This window comes from Aotus nancymaae, unplaced genomic scaffold, assembly GCF_030222135.1.
Source record: "Aotus nancymaae isolate 86718 unplaced genomic scaffold, 86718_ANA_hifiasm-v0.15.2.pri h1tg000010l, whole genome shotgun sequence".
Taxonomy (NCBI): Eukaryota; Metazoa; Chordata; class Mammalia; order Primates; family Aotidae; genus Aotus; species Aotus nancymaae.
In genome coordinates, this window is record NW_026988421.1 from 61,895,419 (window position 1) to 61,908,690 (window position 13,272).

At 45.6% G+C, this 13,272-nt stretch overlaps 1 protein-coding gene across 1 annotated transcript in view; it reads left to right on the forward strand.

Moving 5' to 3' along the window:
* Positions 1–13,272, forward strand: part of LOC105722660 (core histone macro-H2A.2) — a 59,277-nt gene that overhangs the window by 25,041 nt on the left and 20,964 nt on the right. Inside the window, exon 3 of the mRNA XM_021676346.2 lies at positions 12,577–12,683. Within this exon, the coding sequence (XP_021532021.1) occupies positions 12,577–12,683 (107 nt within the window). The remainder of the gene's footprint in view (positions 1–12,576; positions 12,684–13,272) is intronic.

Below are 13,272 nucleotides of genomic sequence, written 5' to 3' on the forward strand. Positions count from 1 at the left end.
AGGTGATGCTAATGCTGCTGGTCCAGGGACCAGATGATGAATAGCAAGATTGTAGCCGGTCTTTTAGCCTCAAGCCAAAAGATGTGGGGAATGCTTGTTTAAAATGTAAGCTCCCATCAGGTGTGGTGGCTTACCCCTGTAATCCCAGCACGTTGGGAAGCTGAGGCAGGTGGATCACCTGAAGTCAGGAGTTTGAGACCAGTTTGGCCAACATGGTGACATCCCATCTCTACTAAAAATACAAAAGTTAGCCAGGCACGCACCTGTAATCCCAGCAACTTGGGAGGCTGAGACAGGAAAATCACTTGAACCCAGGAGGCGGAGGTTGCAGTGAGCCAAGACCACACCACTGCACTCCACCCTGAGCAACAGAACTAGACTCTGTCTCAAAAAATAAAAAAATAAAAATAAATAAAATGGAAGTTCTCGGATACACTCTCAAAGGGTCTGATTCACTGAGTCTGGAGTGAGGCCGAGGAATCTGATGGGAAAACCTCCCAGCTGAGGGAGGGAGAGGACAGACTCTGAGAAGGGTTTATGAAGCTTCAAAACAACCTGTTAGGTGTGTGTCACCACTCAGACTGGAAGACACTGAGTCACTCAAAGATCCCACAGCTTCCAGATGGGGAACTAGGACTCCCCTAGGGCCCTCCACCTCGAGCCAGGCAGTTTGGCTGCACTATGCTGCCCTAATGTTTGTGTGATAAAAATAAGTACTTCTTGTGCCTCCATTTGGCAAAAGTCTAAACCAGCGCATATACAAAATCTGGCCTTTGGAATCCCTGGCATCTCTGTTACCCTTTGGTTCAGAGGTGTGAGATAGACGAAGCTTACCTGTTCCTGTTCATTCATCCATTCCAAGAGCGTTTGCTGAGCATCTCCACATCAGCGCACACATTAGGTCCTTAGGCAGAGTCCCCACAGTAGAACTGGGCCGTTTATACGACAGGTTGAATGTGGAGAGGATGAGCACCTGCAAGGGTGCCATTGCCAAAGTCCTTCTGCCCCCGGCCAGTCCCAGTGTCCAACACCGTCCTGGGCCACGTGGAGGAGGAGGAGGTGACATTGGTCTCCTGAGGCCCAGACCTGTCCTCTGTGTATTTTTTCTCCCTTCTCTGTGCCTTTTCTCTCCTCCAAAGGAAGGCAGGCGCTGAGAGAGCGCAGGCTCAGTTGTCAGTTCCAGTCGGGATGACTCATTGACCAGCTGTGTTATCCTAACCTCTCTGAGCTTCAGTTGTTTCCAGAACTAGCTCATTTAACCTCATTCAATGAGCTAATATGTGTGAAACACCTGGCACATAGGATGCACTCAATAAGTGGTAATTCTTCTCCCCCGTCTATTAAGAGCTGATAAGGCCGGGCGCGGTGGCTCACGCCTGTAATCCCAGCACTTTGGGAGGCAGAGGCGGGTGGATCACAAGGTCAAGAGATCGAGACCATCCTGGTCAACATGGTGAAACCCCGTCTCTACTAAAAATACAAAAAATTAGCTGGGCATGGTGGCGCGTGCCTGTAATCCCAGCTACTCAGGAGGCTGAGGCAGGAGAATTGCCTGAACCCAGGAGGCGGAGGTTGCGGTGAGCCGAGATTGCGCCATTGCACTCCAGCCTGGGTAACAAGAGAGAAACTCCGTCTCAAAAAAAAAAAAAAAAGCTGATAAAATCATTCAGGACAAAGTATAAATGACTAATTCCATTAAGGTGGTGTATCTTCAGGCTGAATTTGCATTTTAATGAGATAAAGCATTTTAATCCAAAGGAATGAATCATATTAATGGAATTGCAAGCTACTGTTGAGTAAGTGCCATGGGAGATTTTAGTCTGTTTTTTTGTTGTTATTTGTTTTTTAAAGAGGTATTCATTGATTTTGTTTAGGTCAAAGTGTGGAAGCTTCCTGTCACCCTTGAAATGACTTCCACATTCATGAAACAAATCTAGACCGTGTGCCTCATTTGGATCATTCAGGCCTTGAAGATAGAGCAGAAAAGAGGCCAGGTTGGTCCTGCCCCTTGCTGGGCTTACAGCCTAGTGGGGAGGACAAGAATGAAACGCCTCACAGTAAGATCAGGTGTTGTCCAGCAGGGAATGAGAGGAGCTTCGGGAAGCACGAGGTGGGGGAAGGGCTGCCTAATATAATGCAAGGGTTGTTAAGACCTAAACCAGGTTGTCAACCCTGTATTTTCTCTTATCAATCGATTTCAGATCCTGATGACTGGGTCCCACCCCTGAGAGATTCTGGGGTATTTTCTGTGCATCAAGATTCTTAAAAGCTTCCCCAAATGATTCTGATGGCCATCCAGCTGGGGAAGGGAGTCAGCCAGATTCAGATGGGGGCGGTGAACTAGGGGAAGATGGTGAGGAAGCTGGGGAATAAGAGAGAAGACTCCAAGTTTAAAGGAGTGTGTGGCCATTTCTTTTCTTTTTTTTTTTTTTTGAGATAGAGTCTTGCTCTGTCACCAGGTGCCAGGCTGGAGTGCAGTGGCGCAATCTTGGCTCACTGCAACCTCCCCCTCCCAGGTTCAAGCAATTCTGCCTCAGCCTCCCGAGTAGCTGGGACTACAGGCGCACACCACCACGCCCAGCTAATTTTTGTACTTTTTAGTAGAGACAGGGTTTCACCATGTTGGCCAGGATGGTCTCGATCTCTTGACCTTGTGATCCTCGTGTGTGGCCATTTCTTTTTTTTTTTTATTTGAGACGGAGTTTCGCTCTTGTTACCCAGGCTGGAGTGCAATGGCGCGACCTCCGCCTCCTGGGTTCAGGCAATTCTCCTGCCTCAGCCTCCTGAGTAGCTGGGATTAAAGGCACGCGGTGTGTGGCCATTTCTAATGTGCCTGGATCAGAGCTTGGAAATGGGAGGGGTGAGAGATGAGACGGGGGCAGGGCAGCAGGGGCTAGACTGTGACAGCCCTTGAAGGCCACATTAAGGGTGTGTGCACACGTGCACGCACGCACACACACACACACACAGCAGAGGAGGCATCAAAGGGAGGAGGTAGCATCTGCAGGGCATCTGGCTTTAGGTAGTGAACAGTTGTCAAGGAGCAAGATCAGATTCCAAGAGACCAGTGGAGTTTAGTATCACTTTGTAAAGAACTGACAGTGGCCAGGACCAAGGGTGCACAGTGAGGATGGTGAGAGGAAATGGAAAATCTGGGTACTCTCTGGAGGGTGGAGTCAGCTCCGCTCCATAATGGGTTAGCTCCTCAGGGAGGGGTGTCAAGGATGACACAAATCTTGCAGGTGTGGACTAGCTGCTTTCTTTCAGGCCACACTGCCATGAGTTGAGAAGTGGACCTGTGGACTTGGAGACAAGAGGAGTAGGAAATGGGTATAGGAAGTCAGGCCAAGAAAGAAGGAGAAGAGAGCAAGGCAGCTAGTGGATGGAGAATGGTGCTTGCAGCTGAAGTAGGGAGCAATGGATGAGAACCAGGCTGTAGCAGGAGGGGCTCAATTTGGGACCTGTTGAGCTTTGGTGTCTATAAGATGTCCAAGAGGGCTGGGCAGAGTGCTCATGCCTGTAATCTCAACACTATGGGAGGCCAAAGTGGGAGGACCATTTGAGTCCAGGAGTTCCAAACCAGCCTGGGCAAGATGGTGAGACCTCATCTCTACAAAAAATTTAAAAACCAGGTGTGGGCCAGGCACGGTGACTCACACCTGTAATCCCAGCACTTTAGGAGGCAGAGGCTAGTGGATCACCTGAGGTCAGAAGTTCAAGACTAGCCTGACCAACATGGTGAAACCCCATCTCCACTAAAATTACAAAAGTCAGCTGGACATGAAGATCCATGCCTGTAATCCCAGTTACTTGGGAAGCTGAGGCAGAAGAATCACTCAAACCTGGGAGGTGGAGGTCGCAGTGAGCTGAGATCACACCATTGCACTCCAGCCTGGGCAGCAAGAGCAAAATTCCATCTCAAAAAAAAAAAAAAAAAAAGAATTAACTGGGTGTGGTGGCATGTTTCTATAGTCCCAGCTGCTCAGGAAACTGAGATGGGAGGATTCTTTGAGCCTAGGAATTCGAGGCAGCAGTGAGCTATGATTGCACCACTGTACTCCTCAGCCTGGGTGACAAAGCAAGGCCCTGTCTCTCAAAAAACAAAGATGTCCAGAAGAGCAGAGTAGACAGAAATGCTGGATCCAGCCAGCTGAACCTAGATTCTGGTTCTGCCACATATCAGCTGTGAACCCTCAGGCCCATTGCTTTACCACTCATGATGTTATTGTGAGGACTGCATAAAATAATTCATGGAAAGTGCTTAGCACCACTCGGCACATGTGAGCAACTCCATACATGCAGCTATTGCTGTTATTGAGTGAAGACCCTGTAGGTATCTCGGGAGCTCAGGAGGGAGCTGTGGGCTGGGGGTTCACATCTGTATGTTAAGGCAGTGGAAGTGAGGGAGGTCACCCAGAGAGAGCACTAGACCCAGCATGAGTGACACCAGTGTGACCAGTGGGCCAGGGAGAGATGGAAAGGATGGCAAAGGAGGCTGAGGAAAGCCAGAGGGCAAGGAGGAAAGATGTGAGCATGTGATGCATCAGAGGCCAAGGGAAGGGAGGGGAGGGCAGGAGCCCCTAAGGGTCACGCTGATAAAACCAGACAAGGACAACAGATCTAGCCACCTCAGGGTCATGGCGACTTTGGCAAGGACAGTGTGGGTGGTCAGAACCAAACCACAGTGAGTTGAGAAGTAGGAGGTGTGGACCGAGAGACAAAGGGGGTGGGGAGCTCTTCACACTCAAAGTAGTGATTAGAGCTGCCACTAGATCTTATGAATGAATGACATGTAAAATGCTGCAGCCTGGAGTAAAAATAATTTAATTGTACATTTTTAAATAACTAAGAATATAATTGGATGGTTTGTAGCACAAAGGATAAATGCTTGAGGAGAAGGAAACCCCATTTTCCACGAGGTGATTATTACACATTTAATGCCTGTATCAAAATATCTATGTACCCCATACATATACACAATTACTATGTACTCACAAAGATTAAAAAATAAAAATAAAAGTTTATTTCTAAAACATGGTGCAGCCACTGTGGATAACAATTTGGTGATTCCTCAAAAAGTTAAACCTAGAATCACCAATACAACCAAGCAATTCCATTCCTAGTTATATACCCAAGAGAATTGGAAGCAGAGACTCAAACAGATACTTGTGCAACTGTGTTCTTAGCAGCGTTATTCACAACAGCTGAAAGGTGGAAGCAACCCAGTGTCGGTCGACAGAAGAATGGATAAGCAAAATGTGGTATATACATACAACGGGCTATTATTCAGCCATGATACTTCAAAAAGGAATAAAATTCTGGTACATGCTACAACCTGGAAGAACCTTGAAAACACGCGTATGAAGGATGGCAGACACAGTAGCGCAATGTTGTATTATTCTATTTATAGGCCATACTCAGAGTAGGTGATTCACCTAGAAGAGGTGAATTCAGCCACAAAACGTAGGATAGAGGTTACCAGGGGCTGAGGAGAAGGAGGGAGAAATGATGAGTTACTGTTTAGTGGGTACAGAGTTTCCATTTGGGATGAAGAAAAAGTTCTGGAAATGGACAGTTATGGTTGCACAACATTGTGAATATACTTAATGCCATCGAATCGTATCCTTTAAAATGGCTAAATGGTAAATGTATGTTATGTTTGTTTTACCTCTTTTAAAAAATCAAATGCTTTGCTCTGAGACGTCGTTGCGCCTCCCCAGACTACCAGAGGGATTCCCAGCACCAACAAGCTGTAGCCCCTGCAGGAGGGAGCGAGCTGGAGACACAGAGACAATGAGCCTGGTGGGAAAGCTGGGCCCCGGGGTCTCCAGAGCTGGCTGGAAGGCCTGGACCAGGTGGGGAGGCACCTCCTCCAGCTCCTAGAAGGAGAAGGGCTTCTTGGAACTGATGCAGACACTGCAGTGTGCCCCTGGGAGACACGTGCCTCCCACATCTTCCTCCCACACACAGCACAGCCTTTCTAAGTGACCCTCATTACACAAGCCATAAGTGACAGTATTCCATTCTGCTCTCCCACCCAAATCTCTGTGGCAAGCCGTGCTCTTCACCCCCACATGAACTGGATTCTCCTACTGATGCCTTGGGGGCCAATGAGCCACCATCGGTGGGCTTCCTTTGGCCAGTCTACCACTCCTCTCAGATTCATGTCTGTAGTTTCTGAAGGGAGAGAGCCACACACTGCCTCAGAAAGGCAACCCGGGGCCACAGGAATAGCCAGGAAGAGAAGGTTGGGGACAATACAGTCAAAAAAGGAGGGCACAAATTCTCAGCAACCCTGGGCGAGAGACAGCAGTCTGCCTCACCTGATTCTCTGGACTGGTTGTCTGGCTTGCCCCGGGTTCACATGTTATCATGGGGCTAGAACCACGGTGTCTCTAGTGCCAACCTGTTGAAGGAGGGTGCACAGCCCCGCAAAGAAGGCATGCTCAACTGCTCATCTAGAATGCCCCATTGACCTGAGCATGCTCGCCTCCCAGAATGGTCATCACGTTCCTGCTTCAGTGTCTTGATCTGTGGTATTGTGATCATGTTGGCTCAGTTCACATCTCCAATGTAAGTGAGGAAAAATGGACTGAAAAAGCAAGCTCCCAATTCTGCAATAGCATTTTGTATGTACTGACAGTAGATATGATGTAAATGCAAGATATTGAGAAGGAATTGTTTGTAATCATTTTGATGATGAGAACGTGTTCTGTAATGTAATGCATTTTCAACTGATGGAACAAGTAGGTCCTAAAATGCGGTTGAATTTCAGGGCATCCCATGAAATCACTGTGTAACATGGACGCTTGTCATTTACATGTCATTTCCAGATAATTGGGTCTCACCACTTAACACCAAAAATTTTCTTATCTAATGATTTCATTTACTGCATTTGTGTTTTTAAAAGATTACTTTGACCACCAGTACATGTGGCTGTACAGATTGTATGCTGCACAAGAACATACATTTAAGGGAATATCGTTCAAATCCTAAACTACAAAGATGCACGTATTTATTATGAGAATTTCCAGCAGATGGTAGTAAAGAGTTTTGCTCTAACAAAATCCAGAAAGTAAAGCATCTTGCTAGGCATTGTGGCTCACCTCTGCAATCCCAGCTACTCAGAGGCTCAGGTGGGAGAATCACTTGAGCCCAGAAGGTTGAAGCTGCAGTGAGCCTGGATAGCAACACTGCATTCCAGCCTGGGCAACAGAGCAAGACCCTGTCTCTAAATATAAAAAGTATCTTGAGGCAGGAATGTCTTTTCTTTCTTTTTTTAGAGGCAGTGTGGGTCTTTGTTGCCCAGGCTGGCGTGCAGTAGCATGATCACAGCTCACTGCAGCCTAGATCTCCTGAGCTCAAGAAATCCTTCCACCTCAGCCCCCTAAGTAGCTGGGACTACAGGCACATACCACCAAGCCCAGCTAATTTTTGTAATTTTTGTAAAGATGGGGTTTCGCCATGTTGCCCAGGCTGGTCTTGAACTCCTGAGCTCAAGCAGTCTGCCTGCCTCTGCCTCCCAAAATGCTGGGACCACACCCGGCCAGGAGCATCATTTTTAATTTGCACAAAGGTACCTATTAGGTCACCAGTGGCCTTGCTGGCATAGATCTGGAGAACAACAAAACTAGGGATGGGGAAACCATCTAGACACCCACTACAATTACCTGGGCTAAAAGAGAAGAGAGCTTTAACTCAGGCAATGGCAACAAGAAGGCCAAAAGGATGTGAGATTGATGAGGCTGGATGGACCCCAGGTGGTGACTGGAAGGAGATGGGGAGTGGGAGAGGGAAGGATAGGGAATGACTCCCAGGTCTCTGGTAGGAGCCATGTATGGATGGAGCTGCTAGTTCCAAGGGCGATGGGAAAAGCAGGTTTGGGGAAATGATTTTGATTTGGGGAATGTGATGTTTGCTTTACCTGTGAAGCCCCCAAGCGAGGCCATCTGGGTGATATCATGGCAGGGCTGATGGTACAGATTCTGTAGTAGAGGCAGGTGGACAGAAGCTGGAGCCATGAGTCCGATGGGATTTTCCTCAGATTTCATGGCCCTAGCAGAGCAGAAGACACAGGCAGAACCCCAGGGGCACCGCCAATCGGTGGGCAAGTGGACAAGGAAGAAAAGACCTGGGAAGGAGAGAGTCTTGGTCACTCCACCTCCCCTGTCCCAACCCTAAAATTAATGTGTTATTTCCCATCTTCTGTGGGCTGGAATATCCACTATTGGTTTAAATTGTATAGAAAATGAAAGGACGTGGACTCTTCCAAAATAACGTGTATGAGCTTTACAGCATCACTTTTGGCTAAAGAAATTCTTTTTACTACTCAGTACTCAGCTGTATTCCAGATGGTTACTATTGTTAGAAGTGAGGGGTTTGCTATAGAAGTCCCCACTACTTAAGGAAATTATGGTCTTCCCACAACATTTGCAGTAGAGTAAATCAGTGCTGTGTAAATCCAGTTTTCCTATTGATTGCCAATATGAGGATTTGGCAGGATTAATGAAATCCCCAAGATCAATAAAATCACTCAAGCATGTAGCAAACTTTTATAATTCATGGGACTATATTTGCCATAATAACTTTTATAGTTCATGGGACCATGTTTGCCATAATAACATTTGAAACTATTAATGATGATCAATGTTTTTCTTGTTTCATTTGCTTTGAATTTCTTTTTTTTTTTAGGCAGGGTCCTCTGTCACCCAGGCTGCAGTGCAGTGGCACCATCACAGCTCACTGCAGCCTTGAACTCCTGAGCTCAAGCAATCCTCCCACCTCAGTCTCCCAAAGTGCTGGGGTTATAGGCATGAGCCCTGTGCCTGGCTAATAATTAATGTTATTACAAACATTTAAATGGTGATGTCCATGTCTCAAGGATGTCCAGACTAAACATTCGAAAGAGATAAGAACTATTTGATGCAGATTTTCTGTGAGGTATTAGCTTTTCCTCGATAAGAAAAAAAATAAAAGAGTTCTACCACTGCTTTTGCATTAGAACACAGAATCAAGGTTTTCTTTCTTATAAATCATTTCAAAAGGGTTTAAGAGCCCAGTTGCATGTGCCCCAAGTATCGTCTGCATTCCCTGAATTGTGCTGCGTACTGAGTCTCTACCTTCAGTCTCGTCCTCTACTGCATTTGATTCCAGCAGATTTTTCGTCTATGAATCTAGTATCTGTGCATCTGTCTGTCAAGTGAAAATAATCTGACCTTCAGGGGCTTCCTGAAGACTCCAAATACGTAGTGCTTCCCATTAGCCCTGTCTCTTATGCTGACAGTTAATTTGATGAACTTGGGGAGGACGCTTAACTTTTCCCTCTAAATGCAGGTAACAGGAGGCAGGAAAGTAATGATCCAGGATGCTAAATTCAATTCAGTTGCACGGAAGCTTAAAATTGGGAGGCTCATTAATCCCCAAACGCAACTAGAAAAAAGGATGAGGGGAGTGCTTCTTCCTCCCAGGTGTACCCCAGAAATAAGAGTCCCTTGAGATGAGCAGGTGCAACACACTTCCCTTCACTGTGCACAACGGGGAGCTGCATGTTTTAATCTAGAGCCATAAAGCAAGCCTGCCGGGAACAGGGGCTCACACCTGGAAATCCCAACACTTGGGGAAGCTAAAGTGAGAGGACCACTTGAGCCCGGGAGTTTGAGACCAGCCTGGACAAAGAAGTGAAACTCTGTTCTCTACAAAAAAAAAAAATTAATAATTAGCCTGATGTGATAACACAAGCCTGTGATCCCAGCTACTGAGGAGGCTGAGAAGGGAGGATCACTTGAGTCCAGGAGGTTAAGGCTGCAGTGAACTATGATCACATCACTGCACTCCAACCTGGGTGACAGAGTGAGACCCTGTCTCAAAAAATAAATAAAGTCTATCTGAAAGCTTTATAATTCTCTTTTCTTTTCTTTTTTTTTTTTTTTTTGAAACAGAATCTCACTCTTACCCAGGCTGGAATGCAGTGGCCTGATCTTGGCTCACTGCAGCCTCCACCTCTTCACCTCCCAGGTTCAAGCAATTACCCTGCCTCAGTGTCCTAAGCAGCTGGGATTACAGCTTCACGCCACCAAGCCTGGCTAATTTTTGTATTTTTAGTAGAGACAGGGTTTCACCATGTTGGCCAAGCTGGTCTCGAACTCCTGACCTCAGGTGATCCGCTCGCCTCTGCCTCCCAAATTGCTGGAATTACAGGCATCAGCCACCATTCCCAGCCACTCCATTTCATTTTGTTCTTGTTGCCGAGGCTGGAGGACAATGGTGCAATCTCGGCTCACTGCAACCTCCACCTCCTAGGTTCCAGTGATTCTCCTGCATCAGCCTCCCGAATAGCTGGGATTACAGGTGCCTGCCACCATGCACAGCTGATTTTTGTATTTTTAGTAGCGACACGGTTTCACCATGTTGGTCAGGCTGGTCTTGAATGCCTGACCTCAGGTGATCCACCTGCCTCTGCCTCCCAAGGTGCTGGGATTACAGGCATGAGCCACCACGCCCAGCCTCCATTTCCTTTTAATGGGCATCCTTTTGAAGAGAAAGCAAGAATTGGACAACAGCTTGAATGCAGCAAGCCTGGTTATCGCATACAGTATTAATTTCATTTTTCCAATATAACCTGTAGGTTCACAGACAGCGTTAATTTAAAATACCCTATCACACTGTCCCAACAAGCATGCTCATGCCTCTCAAATTTTAGGGCCCCAATCTTTGATTCGGAAAACATGGTCACTGTATACATGAATTGTTGGTAAACACAATATTCATTGCTTGATAATCTGGAAAAGATGTGAGAATGAATTTACGGCGATTTAGCACTTTTCTTTATGGAAATGCCTACAAATATTTCACTGTAATGTTTATTTTATTCTAATTTTTTTGTTAATCACATTTGCTTAGTTAATATGGCATACTTATGCCAAGTTTTTGTTATTGCCATAGATTTTATGAATGATGGCAATTTCATGTGCTCTTTTATTTGAAATTAGGTTGATTGTAGAGACTCATAAAAAGTCATCTGTTAATTTTAGGGCTTAGTATTTGTGCGATTGTGTCAGGGTATCCTCTAAGCACATACCTACATGCACACACACACGTAGGCCTCCCTGCACACTTACACACACACAATACATTCATGCACACACACACACTTTTCCCCCTCATTATCAGTGAGACAGCACATTGGCATGTTGCCTTTAACTTTCTAAGGGAAGGAATTTTTCTTTAAAGGCTCATTCATACTTTTGAAGGCAAATTTGATTTAGTGGAACATCCTTCTAAAATTGAAAAAGAAAGAGAAATAACAAAATAAAACAGAAGAAGATGGGGGAAAGCATATAGATAGTAGAACCAGTTCTACAGATACAGATTTTTTTTTTACTCCAAGGTTTTAGTAGCATGTGAAATAGCTTTAGGAAAATTTCTTCTTATCAACTTTTTCACATTTGCCAAGTGGTGTGTTTGTTAAAGTCAGCCATGCTGCAGTTTGGGGGAATTATGTGGAAGACACCCGGGCTGCCTGCTTTCCCACACAGGTCTTGTGAGCATTCCCTTTAGGAATTCACTTTTTGGGGTAAGCATTTCCTCGTCCCACAGTATAAGTCAGTCCTTCCATCTACTTTTCTTCTAGGACGGGAAGGACCTAGGGCACTGAGCAAAGAGGAAAAAGAGGGTCTAAGAGAGGTCCCAGTGGGTACCCAGAACGGACTTTACCTACGTCACTGTTCTCTTCAGAGAGAGGAATTTAGGTTCTGTAATAGGATTCTGTATTGGTCAGGATTCACTTCTATAGACAGTGGCTTCAACAAGAGAGTTTATTTCACTCTCATACAAAAGAAGTCTGGAAAAGACAGTCTGCCTTGGTGGAAACTCAGTTTCCTTCTGTGCCCTTGCTCTATAGTGCACAACTTCCTCTTCTTGGTCAAAGAGGGCTGTTCAAATTCCAGCCAGCATGTCCTCAGCCCACCAGTAGAAAGGAAAGAAGGGCACAGCCCCTTCATTGACATGTCCCTGAAGGACCAGACAATACAATGGCTTGCCTTCGTTCGCCAAATACTGGCCACAGAACCCCACTTATCAAGGGAAATACAGTCTTCCTTCCTGTGGTTATGGGCTGGGCAAAAAAATCAGAAGTCCTGCACCAAGGAAGAAGAGGAAGAGGGAGAACTGATGCTGAGGATAAATCAGGAGGCTTTGCCACAGGACCGTATGACATCTTGCTAAATAGCTTACTTCTCTGTGACCTATTTTTTCTTTTCTTAAATTTTTTTAAGTTTTTCTTTTTTTAGAGACAGGATCTCACTCTGTTGCCCAGGCTGGGGTGCAGTGGCACAGTCATAGCTCACCGCAGCCTTGAACTCCTGGCTGGGCTCAAGTGATCCTCCTGCCTCAGCCTCCTGAGTACCTGGGACTACATAGGAACCTGAGTTCTTTTATGCTTCCTGCATTTCTTTCCAGGCCGATACATAGAAATCACAAATGAATAAATGTGATCAAACTTGAAGACCATCTCTAAAGAAAAGCTTTAGCTCAGACCCCATTCTGTGATTGCCTGTTAACGCCTCCTTGTAATTTCAGCGGAAATTCTAGAATTGGCTGGGAATGCCGCAAGGGACAACAAGAAGGCCCGGATAGCCCCGCGACACATCTTGCTGGCAGTTGCCAATGATGAGGAGCTGAACCAGGTATGTCTGAAGCATTGAGAGAAGCCACAGAATAGGTTCGCCAAACATACTAACGTGTGGGGCTGGCTGGCCGTGAGTCACTCCTGCTATAGTTCCCAATTACATTTATATTAAAAATGTCAGGCCATATAAAAGAACAAATTCTGCTAGCTCTATCATTCACATTCGAAATAAAATTGCATCTGGCATAGATCTCATTAGATATTCTAGGTCTTCCCAGACCTTTCTCTTCTCTTTAAAGATAAGTTCTGTGTGTTGCTGAAGAAGTTGTGGCACAAATGTTAGTTATTCTCTTCACTTTCTTCACCCAAACTTGGTCGACAGTTTTTTCTGATGAAGGCAGAAGACTCTTTCTTTATATTTTAGAACTGACCCTTTATATTCTGAAACTGACTCCAAAGTCAAGTGAATATCGCCTCTTTGCCCACAGTATATGTAAGGTGGTAGGTAAATAGTATAAGAATTTTTATTTCTGTTTCATTTATCTTTATTTTCTAATCTCTTTCTTGTCAAACTTTAGTAAAGAAGCCATTTTTATGGTCAATCCGTCACAGACTGATGATTTCCAAAAACGTAATAAAAATTACTC